Raw genomic sequence first — 20,511 nt, 5'->3', positions numbered from 1 at the left:
CAAACTTGAGGGAAAAAAGAAAGAGGAAAAGGAGGAGGGGGGAAAGATGGAATAAACAAGGAAAAGAAGAAAGCAAGTGAAGAAATATGAATCTTGTTCCTCAGACCATGTGTGAGGTGGAATCGGGACTCTCTCATTTCTACAACTGCTGCCAGTTCCCTAAACCCCTTCTGGTGGGAGCACCTCCCCACTCAGTGATTAGAATATTTGAAAGTGCAGAATTTGCATACAACATGACCCCTAAAGCAAGCCAAGTGTTTCCTCATTACTTAAAGCACAATTCCCTGTTCCAATGCTGGTGGAAATACTGGCTTATTAGCACTTATTAAGGTACAGTTTGTGTACATAACTGTCCTTTCTGGGTGATCTGATTATAGAGGATTTTCTCTGCATGGGATTTCACTTTATGTTGACTTTAGAATGTAACTCCATCACAAAATGTGATTTATTTATAATGGCCATAATTTGCTTACTATTTTTTGGGAATTCTTAGGGTTTTATGTGAAATATCTCATTTAATCCTCATGGCAACTTCATGAGGGGAAGTGACTTTTTTTATACAGTTGAGCAAAGTGATCTTCAGTTATTTACCCAAACACATCAAGTCAATAACTGAACTCAGGATGTCCAACTCCAAAAGCCATGTATTTAAGTTCTATTCTATACTGCTCCTCATATATCCTCCCAGATATTCAATTAGTTTCTCAATCTAAAGACCACCAAGAGCAAGGTCATCCTTCCCAAAACAACTGATTGTCTTATATATTTCCTGCCCAGTCATGCCTAAATTTTCAGTCACCTTTGACTCTCTTTCATCCTGCCTCTCCCCTCCCACATATCTAATTGACAGCCACATCTTATTAACTTCACAATCTCTTATAATCATAGCTTGGTTTAGGTTTGCTTTATACACATCATATTACGTCTTGTAATTATCTTTATAGATGTTGTATCCTTATTACTATACTGCAGTTCCCTTTAAAATCTTGGATAATGCCTGATTCATTAGTGATGTCTTACTCAACAGAGATGATGCCATATTAATTTTGAGATCATCACCGCTTGAATGACCAAGGAAGGCTTCACACCATTTATACTTTACCTTGAAGTGTAGGTGGAAATTTTAGCAGATGTCAAAAAAAGAGCATTCTAGAGGAGAGAAGAGCATGAGCAACAATGTTGAGGTAGGGAAACTCAAGATGTGTTCAAGTAATTTCAAGGACTTCAGTTGGCCTGGAAGTTGGGTCTGTAAGGTCAACTAAGGGTAAATTGTCGAGAGCCTTAAGCACAGGCCGGGAGATTTTTGTTTGCTTATTTTTGTTTTCTTATTCAGGGTAGGTAAAGTTTGGGGATGAGAAAGTATGTCATAATGAAAAACTAAATTTCAAGGGGAATAAATTGGTAGTGGTGTACAGAGGTGAAGAGAAGGAGGACAGGAAACAATGAAGCTACTTAAGGTTCATCTTGAAAAGTCCTAATAGAAGGAAATAAGTGCTAGACCAAGGAGAGCAAATAGTTTCTTCCCGGCACATCCATTCTAAACAATCCATAATGGTTACCTAGAAACTATGCGATAAAGAACTGTTTTGTTTTGTTTTGCTGAGGAAGATTTGCCCTGAGCTAACACCTGTATCAATCTTCCTCTACTTTGTATGTGGGTCACCGTCACAGTACAGCTGACAAGTGGTGTAGGTTCACACCCGCGAAGCAAACCCACGAACCGGGGCTGCCAAAGCAAAGTGCGCCAAACTTAACCACTAGGCCATGGAGCCAGCCCCCGAGAACTTTTAATCTTGAGTCAGTGGTAAAGAGCACCTCCACACTTTATCAGTCATAAATGTCTGCCACTGGAAGAGGAAGTGCAGAATGGTAGCTCACCCTTGTCTCAACTAAATAAAATTCTGACAAGAAAAGTAGGAAGAAATTCAACTAGACAATAGCTCCTGATAGCTTCTTGTTTGAAAACTCTTCCTCACTCTAGGACTAGGAGTGACCCACTGTTTAGTCTCTAACCTTTGTCCTCCATCTTTAATCACAGAAAGACCATTCAAACACTCACGTTTAAATCCTATATTCAAGACCCAGCTAGAATGTCACCTTCCCTATCAGGAAGTATTTCTCTCTCAAAACCCTACAGCAATTTTATCTGTCCCTCTTTGTGCCACTTATCTCTTCCTTCTTCTATTTTACTAGGCTTCTAAGGGCATCTAGACTATGAACCCCTTTCAGTAGAATTCCTGTCTGGTTTATCTGTGGATCTCCCATAGTACATAGTATGGTGCAGGCAGTTATGTGTTGAACACCTGAAAGAACAGAGATGAATCCCAATGTGGCCTAGAACCTAAGCTTTAATATCCAGTGTTTAATAGCCTATTGAATTTTCCATGCGAACACCCATTTCTACAAACTTGACATGCCTAAACTTAATTATCCTATCTATCTGCCAAAATAGGTCTCATTCCCCACTTCCCTCTTTCTTTTTCCTAATTACCTACGTTTAAAATCTCTGATTCATCTTTGACTTTCCCTTTCCCTTTGGCTCTTGCATCCAGTCAATTACTAAATCTTCTGCATTTTTCACTCCCTCAGTGGAAGATTCTTCCTGATCCTCAATCTATTCAAATTCTGCCCATCCTTCATCCTGGCCATTTGTCATCCTTCAGGGCCCAGTCCTACTCCCACCTCATATCATGTAAGCTTTATTACTATTACAGCCAAATGTGTTTTAAATTTGAAACACTAAATCTTTATAAGAGTATTTAGCAATTAATCCAAAATTTGTGACATTTCATTTTTTAATTTTTAAAATAATTCTTATATTATTGACTGACCCATTTACGTGTCTATATTTCATTTATACTCACTTATATATCAAAATTATACCTGAACTCCTTTAGGGCAGAGACAATGTATTCCTCCTCGCTTCATTATAAAGAGTTTCTATCAGAATATTGTGCAATTAAAAAGATCTGAACAGACGTTTTTCCAAAGAAGATATACAGATAGCCAATAGGCACATGAAAAGATGTTCAACATCATTAACTACCAGGCAAATGCAAATCAAAACTACAATGAGATATTACCTCACTCCCATCAGAAGGGCTGTAATTAATGAGACAGGAAACAATAAGTGTTGGAGAGGCTGTGGAAAAGAAGGGAACCCACATACACTGCTGGTGGAAGTAAAAACTGGTGCAGCCACTGTGGAAAACAGTAAGGAGATTCCTCAAAAAATTAAGAATAGATCTACCACGTGATCTAGCTATTCCACTGCTGGGCATTTATCCAAGGAACATGAAAGCATGAATGCATAAAGATACATGCTCCCCTATTTCATCACAGCATTATTCACGATAGTCAAGACTTGGAAGCAACCTAGGTGTCCATCAACGGATGAAGGGATAAAGAAGATGTGGTATATACACACAATGGAATACTAAGAAATGAGGAAATCTGGCCATTTGTCAAAATACGGATGGACCTTGAGGGTATTATGCTAAGCTAAATAAGTCAGAGGGAGACAGTCAAATACTGTATGATCTCACTTATAAGTAGAAGATAAAAACAATGACAATCAAACACACAGAAACAGAGATTGGATTGGTGGTTACCAGAGGGGCAGGGGGGAGGCAGGAGGGTGAAAGGGGTGATTAGGCATGTGTGTGGTGATGGACTGTAATTAGTCTCTGCGTGGTGAACATGATGTAATCCAAACAGAAATCGAAATATATAACGATGTACACCTGAAATTTATATAATGTTATACACTAATGTTACCTCAGTAAAAAAAAAAAAAAAAAACAAACAAAAAAAGGAATATCATGCATTTAATAGGTACTCAATACATTTGCTGAGTAACTTCAGTAAAACCCAATCACCAAGATATATATTTTTTTCTATAAAGAACATGGATGCAAGTTGAAGTAACTATTTACATATAATTTGCCTTGAGCCAAAAAGATTTTCAGGTAGACTAATACATGATGTTAACAAAGGAATGCTCCTTGAACCAACTTATTTTGTGTATGTATATATGTAATTAATTTCAGACCTCATGTTTCAAGTTGATGGGGTTTTTATACTCACATAGTCATTCAGGAAGCGTTAATTTCATGCCAACTTTGGAACAGAACTTTAAAGTTTGTGTCCAGAATCAAAATATTAGTAAGATGCCACCCTTCCCCTTATTAGTGAGTTTGAATAAAATGTATATAAATAAAATACATAAGATATTCAAATATAAACACATGTTCATGTAGACATATAGATGTTTAAATTGATATTAATTACATAGGGATCAACAGTCAAAGGAAAAGTTTAAAAATGAGGTCATTTTTAGTACAACTCTACCCACAAAACACCTGAAAAATGTACTGCTGTAGTCAGAGCCACTTTTACGAAAGGCCGATGAGCTCTGACTCATCATTTCTCCTGCCCGGGACTCTCCCAGGGTGTACTCACAGGGCAGCTCTCCACATTGGTGGGTCGGTGAGGGATGACAAAGGGCAGGACGTCCAACCACCCAGGGCAAGCGTCAGGGGTGTGGCTCTTATTTTTACAGCTAGTCAGCACCACAAAGTAGTGTGTTGGGATGGGAACACTGGTGTTGACCACGTATCTGAAATAATAATTGAAAAGATTTGGTGTTACACTTTTGTTTCTAAAGATTAAAAATGTCTTTATATATTTTTAAAGGAATGCCAAGGTAAAAATAGCATAAAATAAAGTAAATAAATAGAAAGTACAAAATCTTCTCTCATATTTTTTGACTTCAATGAGCCAGAGACTTAGAGAAGTCCAAATTTGGTCATTTTAATATTATGGGAAAATATTAGAATACAAAGAAAAGCAGAGCATGATACTATGCCTGCTGGGTTTCCTAGTTCTGCTGACTTCATAATTCATGTGACATTCTCTAATAGAAGAGGGGCTGGGGCGGAGCCCTGATTTCAACTCCAGCTGCATACTTCCACTAGATGTTTCCCTATGGACTAACCCTCTCACATCCTATGACTTACTAAATTTCCTCTACTTCAACATGGAGGTCATCCTGTGCTACCAACTTCACAGTGTAGATACAGAGATAAATCCATACAACTGATATGAGATCCTTGAGTTTCAGATAATGAACATGAAAGTGCTTTTAAACGTTTTAAGTGCAAAATAAAGGTAAGTTATTAGTGTGAGTCCACTGAAAGGAATATGAGCTGGTATTACTGTGATTCAGAATTTCTACGTGGTCTCAAGGAAGACTGTCTGGGTTCGTATTCAGCCTTTACCACCTTCTAATTGTGGAACATAGACAAGTTACTTAACCCCTCTGTGCCTCAGTTTTCTCATCTGTAAATGGGGGCTAATGGAATCTAATACAGGAACATTTTTTGGATTAAATAAAGTCTATGAAAATGCCTAGAAAAGTACCAAGCACGCAATAGAGTGCAAACAAAGAGTTTGCTAGAATTATTAAATGGTGAAATATAGGACCAATAAACACTGAAATAAGGACAAGGCAAACAAAATAGGAAGGGGCCACACACTTAGTAGTCATAAATGTCACTTTATGGGAAGGTGTAGGTAGAAATCATTGCTCCAGATAATCTATGCTTAGACAGTACAATTGTTTAGTTTGGCTCTTCCTACGTTTTGGTAATAAAGAGAAGTAACAGATGGTACTTCTAAACCTCTCTATTCCTGCGTGCTGCATTCAAAGGTAATTCTTAGCAACCTGTTAGGACCAGGTTTAGTACAAAGATGTACAGTCTGGAAGGACTAGTCTTCTACATGAAGCCTACACCCTCTCCTGAGAGATACTCTTACGAATCATTCACTAGGAGAAAATATTATGAACCACCACTCCTTCATTTTTTAATTTATTATATTGCAGGACTGGTTCTACATTTATCAATAGTACAGTGAGTCGGCCCTATCTCCTTAACTCTTACAGAATCACACTTTTCCTCTGCCCAATAGTTTAGAAACGTTCCAAATAAAAATTTTGCTAAGCTTTTCCTGGACATTTTTTCCTTGCCCTTTTCTAGTTTAAATTTTTGCCATATAAAGTTTTGGCTAAATATTTAGGTAGTATAGTAGAAAATAGTCAACAATAACATCCCTACATACATATACTTTGTAATGTTTAGAATACGGAGCTTTTATTTAAAATACTGAGGGTTTCCCTCATGCTACACTATTGCAAATCAAAGAGTCCATTTCGTTTCAAATTACTCACTCTATAATTTCATTTGAAGCATCAAAACGACCATCATAATTATAATCAAATACTGGTCCACTGACCACATTTACTCCATTTCTTTCCACGGCATGTTTTACAAGAAGAACACTGTGGAAGTAATCCCATATTTCTAAAAACAAAAGAATAAGGTGTTGAAAATATCTACCTCTACTAAATATGGAATTATTTTCTACTATAGACAGGTACATTTATATAGAATCAAATTCTGCTTCAATAATGGTCAGTGGTGATTGGAAAATTCTGCAAAATAGTTCATGCAATGAAAATGGCCATATTGATGATAGTTTTTTGTTGTTGATGTGGTTGCAGTCTTGAAATTACAGTTAAGTATGTCTCCAAATTCCTCCCTAGGGCTGAGTTGCTTTGGGGACAGTGAGTATTAAACATGCCAGAAAACACACACTGCCTTATTAGTTATGACTCTAGGGAAAAACACTCATCATCATATAGACACTTATGATGAGTGTCCATAAAACTTTGTTTTGTGAATAGCTCTTTACAGTTAAATTAGGGTTAAAAACAAATTATAAAAATTCATATGAAAAGAATTATGTCAGAGATTCTTCCTGTTTCTATATTTAAAACATTAGAACAAAATGACTCAATATCAGAAACAAATTGCAATAAAAGATCTGTTTAGTTTGTAAGTTCATAGAGTCACGTAGGTATTTTTAAATTAATAATCTAAATATATACTTACTTTTGAATTCTTCATACATAGGAACCAAATTACTTGTAATTAAAGCATCATATTGACTCTCAGAAGTTCTGTTGTTCGCTGCAAAACAAGTGAAATTTATTAAATCTAGCTATAAGAGAAAATATAACATATTACATAATGGGCAAATTACTACTACTGTCAATTTATTAGCAGTCAAAACACCAAGATACTAAGCACTCTCCCGTCAGTCGAGGTCATCAGTAATGCAGGCAGTTCCACACATTTGATACCTGCAGTGGGTTGAATGGAGACCCTCAAAAAGATGTGTCCAAGTCCTGACCCCTGTACCCACGAGGGGGAAAGTGGGAAATAGGGTCTGTGCAGATGTGATTAAGGTAAGGGTCTCGAGATGAGGTTATCCTGGATTTAACGTGGGCTCTAATCCAACCACTGGCGCCCTCATAAGGAGAGTGAGGGCTGAGAAGAGGAGAGACCCAGGGAGAAGCATGTGAAGACTGAGGCAGAGACTGGAGCGACGCAACCACACAAGCCAAGAGACGCCTGGAGTCCCAGAAGCTGGAAGAGGTAAAGAAGGATTCTAGGGGCTGGTTCCGTGGCTGAGTGGTTAAGTTCTCGCGCTCCGCTGAGTCAGCCCAGGGTTCAGATCCTGGACGCAGATATGGCACTGTTCCTCAGGCCACGTTGAGGCAGTGTCCCACATCCCACAACTAGAAAGACCTGCAACTAAGATATACAACCATGTACGGGGGGTTTGGGAAGATAAAGCAGGAAAAAAAAAAAAGGAAGAAGATTGGCAACAGTTGTTAGCTCCAGTGCCAATCTTTAAAAAAAAAGAACGATTCTTCTCCGGAATCTCTCAGTCAAAGGGGCGGGGCCCTGCCGACACCTGGATTTCAGACTTCTGGCCTCCAGAACTCTGAGAGAATACATTTCTGTTGTTACAAGCCACCAACTTGGTGGCAATTTGTTACAGCAGCCCTAGGAAACAAACATAACATCAACATGAACACACAGCAGTTGAATGTGCACAGAATAATAATGCGATTACAAATCGCTCTTCCAAAATACAATTTTCTTAAGAAAGTGAGTTGTAACCCAATGAAGACTGCTGACTGATGACACCGCAAATGACTGGCTCTGAGGACTTGTGGAGGTGCCGTCCAGCAGAGTGAGTGCTGGGCGCGTGCTCTGGACGCAGACTGCCCAGATTGGAACCCCAGCTCCACCGCCTACCAGCTGAACCCCCGAGCAATGTGCTCTGTCACTTGGGCTCCATCTGTCTCACGGCGTCCCTCTCACAGAAATAGGGTGAGGATTTAAAAGCTGCAAGCCTAAAAATGCATATTATAATACCTTTTATATTTAAACTGCACTTGGGTATCTTAGCGAAGACAAGTGAAAGGCCAAGGGGTGGGCACCAGAAGGCAAGGGCGAACAAGTTGCTGGTGTTTTTTCCCTTAAGGTTTCACATGCTGTTCACTGTCCTCAGATCCCCTACAAGCCTTTTCTACTCTTTAAATGGAAAGTTGGGACCACAATCAGCATAACAGTACCTCCTTTCAGAGAAAAATAACCATCAGCTTATAATGGAATTTCTAACCAACAATTTACAGTGGAAAGCTAGAAGGGAGTTTCATTTTCGCCTTAATATTTTTTGAGATAAGCTGCTTAGTTATTAATTTCATTTCCTTGATGAGGCAAACATTTATATATCAACCAATATCTTATGGCTTAACAGACACAATTTTATATGCCAGTTTAAACAATTTCATTAATAAAATGTTGCAACTATTTACGTTTATCCCAGGGTTTGCACAAGTTTGGTAGTTCTAATTGTCTCTATGTATTTTAATAAGATATATCAGGTTATTTGTCCTAATTCCATGTTAGGGGCTTAAATTGCTGTGCTACTTGTCTTTGTTAAGCCTTTCTTTTTTCCCATTATAAATCTCACAATCTCTAAGCTATAAATGTCTAAAGGACCTCTTTGGTCCTGGCTTCCAGAAAATGAAGTCAATTATCAGGAGTAAACCCATTCCCAGAAGCTGAAAGTGCCGACAATCTCACGGGTGAGTTAATGAAAATGACATTTCCTGCTGAACAGGGAAGAGATTTGAGTTTTAGAAAAATAACCCCGGCTTTTCCATGTTCCCAAGAGAGAGAGACGCTTTTTCAAATGAACTTAAAGTTCATTCAGCTACTTAATCCACAGTTTAAAATTGTTGAGCCTATGCCATAAGAGGCCTGAATTCTTGCCTGAGCTCTCTCACAGCTGCATTCTCCGCACAGCCCTGAGCTTGGGCAGTAGCCAGAAGAACTGTTTTGTTAGACGTTTGTGTCCCTCCCCAAAGAATCTTCAGTTTTAAAATTAAACTTAAACCTGCCAAACCCTCTGAACATCTGGGCCGATTGGAGCTGCCCTGTGGTTCCTACTGCAGGTGGTATCAGTCTCATGATAGCTGTCACTCTGCTTCGGGCCCGCCCACAACCCCTGGAGGCCTCCAGGCAGCTCCTTCAGCCAGAGCAGGTAGTTTGGGGGAGGGGGGAGCGTATGTTTAAGGCACATGCCCACAGCCAGCTGATAAGGGCTTTCTAAGCTGCTGCTCTCAAAAAGAGTTATACCAACCAGGAGGATAGAGGAAGCCGTGGGTGATATTCTTGTCTGCTAAATAGAAGGAACATTTTTGGCTCTCAGAAGGAGCAACCCTGACATCAGCCCGCAGACAGTCTGGGACAGTGGGAGGAAGAGGCGATGTGTCTCCCTGTCGAAAGAGAGAAAAGAAAAAAAAGAGAAAATAACGCCCACAGCGTGGCTCACCCATCACCTTATATGGTTTGTAACTTCCCTAGAATGTTTTTCATTTAACCTTTTCTTATTTTCTTAGTGAATCAGGTCTATGCAAGCAATGGAAATGGACGTCTTCAGCAATGTTTTCTTCTGTGGTTCCCTTCTGGTTAGGGACACAGGGAGGGCAAATCAAATACACCTTGGAAAGGAATATTTGCAGAATGAAACCTCAACTGAGAGCAAAAGAATAATGGGAGCTACTGCTAAAAACCAAAATCCTTTTCAGGATCGATTTTTTAGCTGGGGACATATGTTGTATTCCAATAAAAATGGAAAATAACAGTTTATTTAAAAAATACATATATGAACTAAGGACATTATTCTTCAGTTGGCAAGAACTTATAATCAACCCAGAATTAATTCAAAGAAAAGCTCTCGTTGTCAAAACTTACTTATTTGGGGATTTAAATAAATATGTAGCTATGCTTCATTCATCATGAAGTAGAAGAATATATTTTTTAATAATTTTCTTTGTAGCTCCATTTAAAGACTAATACAATAATTTATTCTCTACCAGCCATCCTATAATTGTGCTGCCTAATTCAAGAATTTAAGGTAATACAGTATTACATAGTTGTCATAATTTTGACTAACATATAATCATAAATAAGTAAACATTTCGCTATCCATTTCATTTTTTCCGAGATTTTGATTTTTATGCCCTCTACAGCCCATAATATATATACTTCTTCACAAATTATTTTTATAACTTATAAAAAAGAAGATTAAATTAAATTAGGATGTCCTTCCTCTATTCACTGCATTGTACTAAAAGCAAAAATTAGCTTCGAGCCTAAAACGTATGTGGTGATCATTTAAAACTATATGCATGTATCAAATCACATTGTACACCTTAAACTTACAGTGTTATATGTGAATTCCATCTCAATAAAGCTGGGCAAAATATAAGAAAATAAAATGTACAAGATCAATTCACAAGGGAAAAGGCAGAATACACCGTGTACTACATTCATAGGCAGGAGAACACCATGAGAAGGTATAGAGCAGGCAGGAGATGAAGATGAGGGAAGTCTGGGGAAAGCCAACCAGATAATGTGCCCCTAACACACTGCAACACTCCAGCTGGAAAACGCTATACAGAAGTTGAGTAGATTTCCCAACTTGACAGAACACATTTACCTCTGCTCCCTTCTAAAAGCCCATTTAAAAAGACAGTAATGATGAAGATACTTCTCAAATTTTTCATAAGCTGGAAATCAGATAAAGATTTTGTTTATTATTGTAGCCTGACTTCAGAGACCAGTAAACACTGACAACAAAGAGCCTATGGTTAGGGAAAACACAAAGAAGCTGATTCCTACCGCAGAACCTCAAGGGTAGAAATTGGAGTTTCCTAAAGACAGGGGATGTATGTAGGGCTGGAAAGAAAAGTATAGGTTGAAAATCTGTACAAGAAGCTAGACAGAATATTTACTCACTGGAGAGGCTGAACCAGAGGGATGATCAGACTAAAGGACACAAGACATCCAGAGAGCAGGTGCGCCATATTGAAAGTAACGAGATTAAATAAAAATCTATATGCCGAATGGTAAGATTTCCCCCAGTCTCATTGCCCCCATGTAGCCTGCCAATCTTATATGCTGGCTCAGATTAGAAGTGTCCTTTCTTTGGAAAACAAAGTAGCCTTGAAAGGAAAATTAGATACTTACAATTGGGAGTCCCCAACAAAATGGCTGGCTCTCGTCCTGATCAACCTACAGTGAAGCCTATCAGCTGGCAAGCCCCAGCCATGTTCCTCACCCTTAAAATATGAGCCAGCTGCCAAGGACCACCAGACATTTTCAGGGCAGGGGGAGAACCAAGAAGAAAGAGAGACAATGCAGAGAGCAGAAAAACTCGCTCCTCAGGGAGAAAAGAGTACATATGGCATCCGTATAGAAAGAACAGAAAGCATAGAAAAGGAAAGAGATAACAGAAAGAGCTCTTGGGATTTAAAAATATAATAGCAGAAATAAAATATTCAGTACGATCTATAATATGAAGTTGCAGATTCCACTCTGAAAAAGTGGAATTATGACAAGAGATGGAAGAAAGTAAGGAATATACAAAAATATTAGAGGATCAGTCCAGGTAGTCTAATGTGCTATTAATTCCTATTAATTCTGAAGAAAAATTCTTTCTAAAATTCTAAAGCTAAATCATCAATTAAGCATATATTGAATAAGACTCTTTTGAGATACACAAAGTCTCAAAAATGTATCTTCCCCTCTTTCTGTCTCAGGAAGCTCCCGAGTGGTATCCGTCCAACAAAATAAGAAGTGAACCAAGAAATAGGAAGATATTTACAATAGAGCCACATCTCACCATTTATTTCACTCTCCTGGTGGCAGACGTTGGAAAGTTAAAAACATCGGTTTAGATTCTTTCAAAAACACATCATAGCAAGAGTTCTGAATGACCAGGTTTCTTCACTTGGCATAAAGGGCACATACAGATGTTGCAAAATGGGAGAACCAAGAATATCGATTGCTGACTGAGTCAGCCCCCACAGACATCCAGAATATGTGAGCTGATGTTCTCTACCACACATCTTTACCATTTTACTCGAGAACTTCACATGTTTAGTGAGTTTTACTTGAAGAAATGTAGCCATAGATGCATTTTCCATAATGTAAGGAAAACGACATGTCTGTATTCAATAGTTAAAATCAGGAAAATGTTAAGGAGGGAAGTTTATTGTAAATTTTATGAGACTGCAGCTGTGGAAGTTGCGCTCAAACAATTTAGTTGGGCAAAATGTTGACTATTTTCTCAAAGTGGGATAGACTTTGGGTTGGGGGCAATGGACCAGGATGGCACTAGCCAGAAAGTATTAAAAAAATTTACACATTTTCTCCTAATTGAAAATCTCGTTTCTTACACACCAAACTTAAACCCTCAAATACAAGTGCAGCAGGACTAGGAAAGACAGGACAAGGCCTCCTTTTATAAAGGTGAGATTACGCAATAGGCGGTCCTCTAGAAGTGGAGGGAGATGTGGTCACATCACTTCTGAGTCCTGGGCTCTTGAGAGAAGGCATTGGAACCCCCTGCCCCCCGACACACACATATAAACAGCTTGAATCCTGCCATCTTTCCAGAGTTCCTTACAGGTTTTTAAGCCAGGGATAGAAAGTCAGGAAAATGATAAATAGAACTCAGGTTCTCAGATAAAATCTGAATTCCCTCACTCCTAAAATTCTTCACGAGAAGTAGATGATGAGCGTGGACAGGAAAGCAAGGTGGTTTCACTTCTAGTCTGGCATGGGGATAAAACAAACTAGGAGACAGAATTATTCCATGGAAGTTAAAGACTCTCTATCCTGTAGGCTGAATGTAAAAGCTAAAACCTAAGTATTTGCAGATTGGATAGTTACAATCTTGCCTTATGGCAAGCATAATAACTTCATAGATTTTTAATTATTTTTCTGGTCCTGTGATTTTTTCTACAGGGAAAAATATTTCTTACAGTTAAAAAAAATTTTTGCAATACCTAACAACATCTCTAGTTTTTAAAGACTCACAAAACATGATTGGTTGTAATTTATGATATCAGAGCTAACAAGCCTTAGAAACAAAAAAGGCATTTTAAAAATTCAGCCATATGGGAGACATAAGCATATATAGACAGAGAGAGGCAGACATGTTCAAAGTACATAGGATCTTCTTCTCTCAGAAAGCCCTTTGATTTCATATGAAATTTCTGAAATGTATATTCTAAATGATACTTGTAATTTTTACTCTTATTTTCAGCTTTTCACTTATTTTCATTTCAGCAGTTCACATCTTCCTACTGAGTAGGCCCGGAACAAAAGACCCATCTACAGTCTGATCAACCTTAATGGTTTCAAAACAGTTGTTGTAGGACCATGATTTCAAATCACAACTACCTCCCCAGAACTCTTCTGAGATAATAACAACAAAAACAAAAATTCAAAAACCCACCAAAACCACAGAAAAACAAAAGCTCCACAAAACTTAAAGGCGCAAGCCAAGTGGGCCCATGCTCCAGAGTGCTTATTTAAAGTCTGATTTTTCAAACACAGAGCTGATTTACAACATTTTTATGTGAATCTCAAAACATCCTTGTATGTAATTTTCTTGAACCACAACATACTAACAGAGTAATTTCTGAATTAGAAAGCAGAAAATTGCTAGAATTCCATCCTGTCACAGGGAGGGAGAAATACACAAGCAGTTCTGTGGGATCAGTAAAAGCAGAGGAACTTTTGGTAACAAAGAAGCTAGTTTTAAAACAGTAACAAAAAAGAATTGTACTAAACTCCTAGTTGAGCCCACTTAAAATCTCTCTGCCTTTGATTTCCCCTAAACCTCATGTAAATTCGGAAGTGCAACACAGCAGAAGAAAGTACTAAAAATATAAACATTTCCCTTAATTTCATGCAATGCCTGGTCCCTGGACTTCTCAAAATAGAGAATTGAATAGTAAGACTGGCCTTGCATAGACTGCCCCTCTCAAAAACAAAAACAAATAGAAATTATTTTAAGGAATAGACGACTTCATATAGTTGTTTCATAGTATGTTTCACAGTAGGTTGAAGAAAATCATAAACAACTGAACACGGCACATATTAAGAAAGTGATGCTGCCATTAACCATACATATGAACTCAGGTAACTAAAATTTTTGCCCACGTTGGGAAACAAAAGTAGTGCTCCCCCGCCACTGAGCACGATTAAACCATTGTCAGCAGCAGAGTCGGCTTTCAGAACACAAAGCTTTAACTGGGAGTGGGAAAATGTGCTTATTTTTCTCCAGAAATCTTGAACTGGAACAAGAGTAAATAATCTGGATACAGCCAATCACTTCCTTTCCACAAAAAGAGGAACATCTGTACCCTGAGGAAGAACAGTAACAGGTTGAGGTTTGTCGTCAGAATCTTTGGATCTAAAATACTAGGGTTTTCTCTACAAAATCAGCTTCTTGACTATTTATTTACCCTTCTGGTTGAAAGTTCTGCTTTGTCTTTAAGTCTTTAAAAATAATGGTAGAGATTTATTCATCCAATGCAGTCATTGAGGAGGCATCTACTGGGCGACTCTACTGTGCTGGGGACACATTAAACAAAACTATTCCTGCCCTGAAGGAGTATTTGGAGTGACATTGAGCAGACTTGGATTTTTGCTTTAATTTACGTTTCCCAGGTTGCTAATGAAGTTCAATTGCTTGGCTCATATCCTTTGCCTATTTATTAACTAAGATGCTTATCATTCTCTCGTTTCTTAGTAGGAACGTATTAGCTATTCTGGATCCTAACTACTATTCTGGATACTGATAATTTGTTTCTTATGTGCAATGCAAGTATATTGTCCCATCCATAACTTTCGTCTTTTTGTCACACATTAATGCTAATATAGTCAAATTATTCAATTTCCTCTGTATTTTTCTTGTTGTTCTTGTGTCCTAAGAAATCCTTCTCTATCCTAAGGTCATAAAGATATATACAAAAGAAAATATGCATTTGCTGTTCACATTTATATCTATAAATTCACCAGCAATTTAATTTTGTATATGGTGTGAGATAGGGATCCAATATTTTCTTTCTTATGGTAGCCAAATGTCCCAGCATCATTTATGGAAAAGAAGTTTGCCAGATAGTGAAGAGGGAAAAGGATTTAAACAATTGGGTTCCACCCTCAGTCTGGAGAGATCTGTGATGTAGCACACCTGTGCATGTAAGTCTGGCCTGACTGATTAGAGAGCTAGAGCCTTCAGGGAAGAGGTAGCTCTCATTCACAGTGTGTCCTTTGTGCCTACTACAGTACACAGCAGATAGGAAAGTATCTGTTAAATATTCAAATAAATACAAAGCCCTTTATAATCTATTTACCATCACTTTCTAGGTGCACCCACCATATACTTAGGATATACCAAATGAATAGTGTGTACTTCCTATTGCTTCTCTTTGAAATCTTCTTTTCTATCTATCTTACCAGTTGGACAGTTGGACTGAAAACACTTTCTAATTTCTCCTCCAGGCAAAACACAATGTGTTCCTCTTTTGCACCCCCAGACCACCTTTAAATACCTTTAAGCAATACCAGGGACATTGTTGTACAAGCCACAGGCCAGTGAGCTCCTTTGGGAGCTCTACTGAAAATCGAAATTCAACTCTTAGAATATTAGAGAACTACATGGATCAATGGACACAGGAACTTACCGGATTGGGAACTATGTATGAGCTCCAAAGGGGCATCCTGATGTCTTTTCCAAATCCACTGATGTATTCCCTATGATAAAGGAGACAGTGTTCCTTGTTCTTTTGCATAACCCTGGGCCTCCCAAATGGCAAATTTAGTTTCTCTGTTGCTGTTACTAAAATAAAAATAACATAAAATAAAAATGTTTGTAAAATTAGCAAACGCTTCTATGCATAATACCTGTCATTCTCTGATGGCATATTTTGTGCCAGGCACTCTGATAAATATTTTACATACTTAATCTCTTTTATTTCTTACAACCCTATGAGCTAGGTGTTATTATTCCATTATACAGATTGCAAAACTAAGGCTTCAATAAGTAATTTAGCCAAGCAGCTAACAGCTCACAGGACATAAGTGAAGAGATAAAACCCCCAAATCTAAAGAATATATGTTATAACAAAGATGACCTACAGTAATAACTGTCATAGGGAAGATACTGCAATTTTACAAAAAGTAAGTCCTAATGTATTTACTTATTTTTAATTGTCTGCTCCTATAACCTAAAAATCCACCAATTATTGATAGTTTAAAAACCTGCAGTGTATTCATGCCATGGAATAACACTCAGCAGATCATAAGAAGCGTATCAAACAACCAACACATTTACTGAACTCCTACTGGGAGCCAGGCGCTACTCAAAGTGCACACGCACATTAACTCCTCTAATCTTCATAACAACTCTATAAAGGAGGTGTCCCCATTTTATAAATGATGAAACAGGCCTAGTGAGTCTAATACAAGAATACTTAAAAGATAACAGGTAATAATAACATTGCTACAGGACAGGCCCTGTTCTAAATTCTTTCCACGGATTAACTCTTTTAATCTTTACAACTACATGAGGTGGGTACCATTATTATAGATGAGGAGACAGGCACAGAGAGGTTGAGTGATTTGGGCCAGTTTACCCAGCCAGAGAGCAGCAGAGGTAGGCTTCAAACCCAGGCAGTTTGATCTCTTCACATCTCAGAAAGGGAGTAGGGGACTGAGGATGAGACGTGACCATTTCAAGAAATTTGTTATGTTCTTGGAACCACTGCAACTACCCCATGCTTGCTATTGTTATTAGATCTGGGGGTTTTTGTCCTCCTGTACATTAGCAATAAAATCTTTATGTTCAAAGCCCCTGTGAGCTTATTTTGAAGAATTCCAAAAAGGCTGTGTCTTGTTAGGTCTAAACATTAAAGACTTATGTTTTCTATTGACTTACTTTCATCTTGAGTGAGATTTAGCATTTGATTCACGTATTCTAGCGAAGTATCCTGCAAGACAATGTGGGAGAGGGGAGAAAGCAAAACATATGTGACATATGTTTTAAAAGGTGATGATAAATAGATGACAAACAATAGGATATAGTGGAGTATATGAGGAAGCCATTTGGGTTAAAACTAATTTGGCCTGAACTTGTTTTTCCAAAAGGGCCTGACGTGACCTGTTGAGCGTGCATTGTACATCTGTTTTAAATATTTACTAAGTCCCAAAGACAATAACAATGCCCTTAAAGATAAGGATATAACTTTGCCCACATCAGCATTTCCTTAAGGATAAGCACCTCTCCCTAAACGAAGGATTAATTGCTGACCTGCTGCACTCACCTTGTGACCACCTACCTTGAAACCACCGACTTGCTCTGTTCACTGAATTGCTGTGCCAGCAAAGCAATCTCATGACTACCGTAAAAGGGACATTGCTGTCATATGTGATGTGTGCTCTTTAATGGTATTTAACTCTGTACAATCTACTTCTTTGGAGCGCTCCCTTCCTTTGTGAAAGGACTCCCCTGGGCTATATGGTCCTGAGAGTTGGCTCATAATAAACTCACCCCAACTTTGATTTACAGATTGGTGATGGATTATTTGCATTGATAGTGATCAAGATTATTTCTGCAGTAATCACATGAATGTTTACTACTGAACAAAGAAACCAGACTTGCTTCAGTTTAAATTCCAATTCCGCCACTTAGAAATATAAAGAAACTACTACTCCCAGGAATACTTTCTTTTTGTGAGAGTTTGCAAAGAGGAGATTAATAATGAGGCCGAGCATGCTTACTACAGCTGGAATCTACTACTAAGTTGGTGTGACAACACCCCAGGGCTTCTCAAGCTCTAACACACACACAACTCCCTTGCAGCGTGTTGAAATGAAGATTCTGACTCAGGGAGCCTAAGCTCAGTGGGGCTGAGATTCTGGATCTTCTGCCAGCTTGCAAGTGGTGCAGATGCTGATCCTGGGATCACACCTTGAAAAGCAAAGGGCATTCTTCATAGAGAAGAACTTGCGGTTTGCAGTCAGGGAAACCAAGCTTCTGTGGCCTTGGACAATTTACCTAACTTCTCTAAGCCCCCTTTATCTCTAAGATGGGGAATGCAACACCCACCTTTAATGTTTATTATTGTTACTTCAAATGGTGGTTCCACTGAGGTTATTGGAAGCAGTAGGTAGGAAACCCACACCCCCCACCTCTGATCTTTGCTGTGGATTTGATTTTCTTTGGGAAGTTTGACTGGACTTTTGTTCCTCAAAGCATCTTTGGTTGGTTATTTATTTACACGTTTATTTATTTATGAGGTGCAGTGGTATTCTGAGGACAGAGAATGTGGAGTTTTGCTGACTCCTGGCTCTGAGGAATAATTCTCGCCTGAGGCAGAGGTTTTATTTAGCTCTGTTTAGTTTGAACTTGGCATCAAATGCACCTTGACATCGGTTTTTGCTTGATGGACTCCTGACGACAGGGCTTCAAGTCCTTTCTGCAATTCCAGCCCCATCCAGGGGCTCCAGTTCTCACAGGTGGGCTTGGTCCTTGCTCTCACAGCTCCTGTTCTGACTCCAGGCCTTTCGGGGGGCCCTTGCAGTGCTGGAACCTCACTGTGCTGAGTCTTCTGGGATCTGAAGTCCTGCCCCTGAACTCAGCCAGGCACCTGACCCACTAAAAAGGCTTTCCCAATGCTGACTGCCTGTCAGCCAGACTCCACGCATGCCTGACGGGACTCTTCACTGCTCCCCAAAGAGGCCCTCCCGCTCTGGAGGCTGGGCTTCTCGCTGGGTAGACTCCAGGGCATAGACCCTAGGGGGTGTGTCTGAGCTAGACCACAATCCTGCAGCCACGCAGCCAAGGGTATTTGCTACAAACAACCAAGCTTGACCATCTGATTCTTCAGCTGTAACAGCGATGGTTCCTGAGGGAAACCAAAGGGCTCCAAGATTCTACCATTTTGAATGGTTAAGGACAGTCAGCTTATAAGGGAATAAACAACTTCCAAATAGTGCTTTCCAGTTTACAAAGCACATTCACATACTTAAACCTATACTGTATTTCTCATTTCCAGATAAGGTTCAGAGAAACCACATACATTACTTAGTAAATATCCGAGCTAGAACACAAACCTGGTTGTCAGCTACCCTGGTTATAGATTTAGCTTGCCCCTTTTCATTAGTATGGATACATGAACTTATTATGTAGGGGTTTTGTTGTTGTTGTTTTTTGCTGAGGAAGATTTGCCCTGAGCTAACATCTGTGCCAATCTTCTTCTATTTTGTATATGGGATGCCACCACAGCATGGCTGCTGACAAGTGGTATAGGTCCGTGCTTGGGAACTGAACCCAGGCTGTTGAAGCAGAGTGTGGTGAACTTAACCACTAGGCCACTAGGCCAGCCCATTACTTACCCTTTGTAGCTCAGGGCACGAACAGTCTAGAGCATCTGTGGGCAATGGAACAGTAAAGCCACAAACAGAGAACTTTGACAGTTCCTCTTCATGGGATGGCTCATAAAAAGGCACCTTCAGAAGATGGTTTAAACTGCCATGGGTACCATTGTTTGGTGCTGGTTCAATGTGTAGAAGATCTGTTTCAAGAAATTCAGAGTAGTTTTAAGTTGGAAGGCAACAACATCTCTGGAAGACGGGAGAAAACAAGGCCCCTGTTCACTTCCTTCAATAAATTCTGCGGCAATCCAGTCGCGTCCCACACATGCCGTTCAGTTTACTAACTTTCTTCCCCCGGGTTCTCATCACCCAGCCTTTCTGGAGAACAGGACCAGTTGCAGGAACTTTTAGGAAGCGTTTCTGTTCCTCCAGAGAAAAACATCATTGTTTAAATCATCCCTTTGTTCCTTAAACATATCATGGTTTTCTAGCATAAAAGCTATCCTTTTAGTAAAAACAAACTGAAAGAAGTTAAATAATTTACAATCTTACTTGCAGTATTTTTACTTAATTCTATGAAAATTCTCTAAGGACAGATACTATTTAAAAATTAAACTAGTGAATTTTGCTTAATATGTAGAGAACTTTTTCTAATGTTTTTCTATAAAAACAAAACTTGCAAATGTTTCACAGACATGGGCGTTTAGTGGCTCCTGCTGAGCACTGCCCAGTAGGTCTCTCCTAGACCCGGAATCGTATCTGGTTCCTTCTAAGCCTCTTCCCACAGGGCCAGCAGCCTGACCACACACTCAGCCTTGGGCACCGAGAACTGAAGCTCTTAAGGCGACAACACGTG

General features: G+C 39.0%; 1 protein-coding gene across 11 annotated transcripts in view; it reads right to left on the bottom strand.

The window, feature by feature from the left end:
* Positions 1-20,511, bottom strand: part of LOC100073089 (ectonucleotide pyrophosphatase/phosphodiesterase family member 3) — a 112,837-nt gene that overhangs the window by 2,615 nt on the left and 89,711 nt on the right. For 5 of the 11 annotated variants that reach the window (XM_023651094.2, XM_070223873.1, XM_070223875.1 and 2 more), the window contains 7 exons: positions 19,677-19,855; positions 17,218-17,269; positions 15,965-16,119; positions 9,562-9,697; positions 6,954-7,031; positions 6,230-6,362; positions 4,462-4,618 (listed from right to left, as the gene is read on the bottom strand). In XM_023651094.2, the coding sequence (XP_023506862.2) occupies positions 4,462-4,618; positions 6,230-6,362; positions 6,954-7,031; positions 9,562-9,697; positions 15,965-16,119; positions 17,218-17,269; positions 19,677-19,855 (890 nt within the window). Of the gene's footprint in view, positions 1-4,461; positions 4,619-6,229; positions 6,363-6,953; positions 7,032-7,821; positions 7,914-9,561; positions 9,698-15,964; positions 16,120-17,217; positions 17,270-19,676; positions 19,856-20,511 lie in introns of all 11 variants that reach the window. The other 6 variants (XR_002811027.2, XR_011422218.1, XR_011422216.1 and 3 more) reach the window with 5 other exon arrangements.

The sequence above is a fragment of the Equus caballus genome, chromosome 10 (genome assembly GCF_041296265.1).
Source record: "Equus caballus isolate H_3958 breed thoroughbred chromosome 10, TB-T2T, whole genome shotgun sequence".
NCBI classification, from domain to species: Eukaryota; Metazoa; Chordata; class Mammalia; order Perissodactyla; family Equidae; genus Equus; species Equus caballus.
Note: the sequence above shows the minus strand (reverse complement) of the source record. Positions and strands in the feature narration are given on the sequence as shown.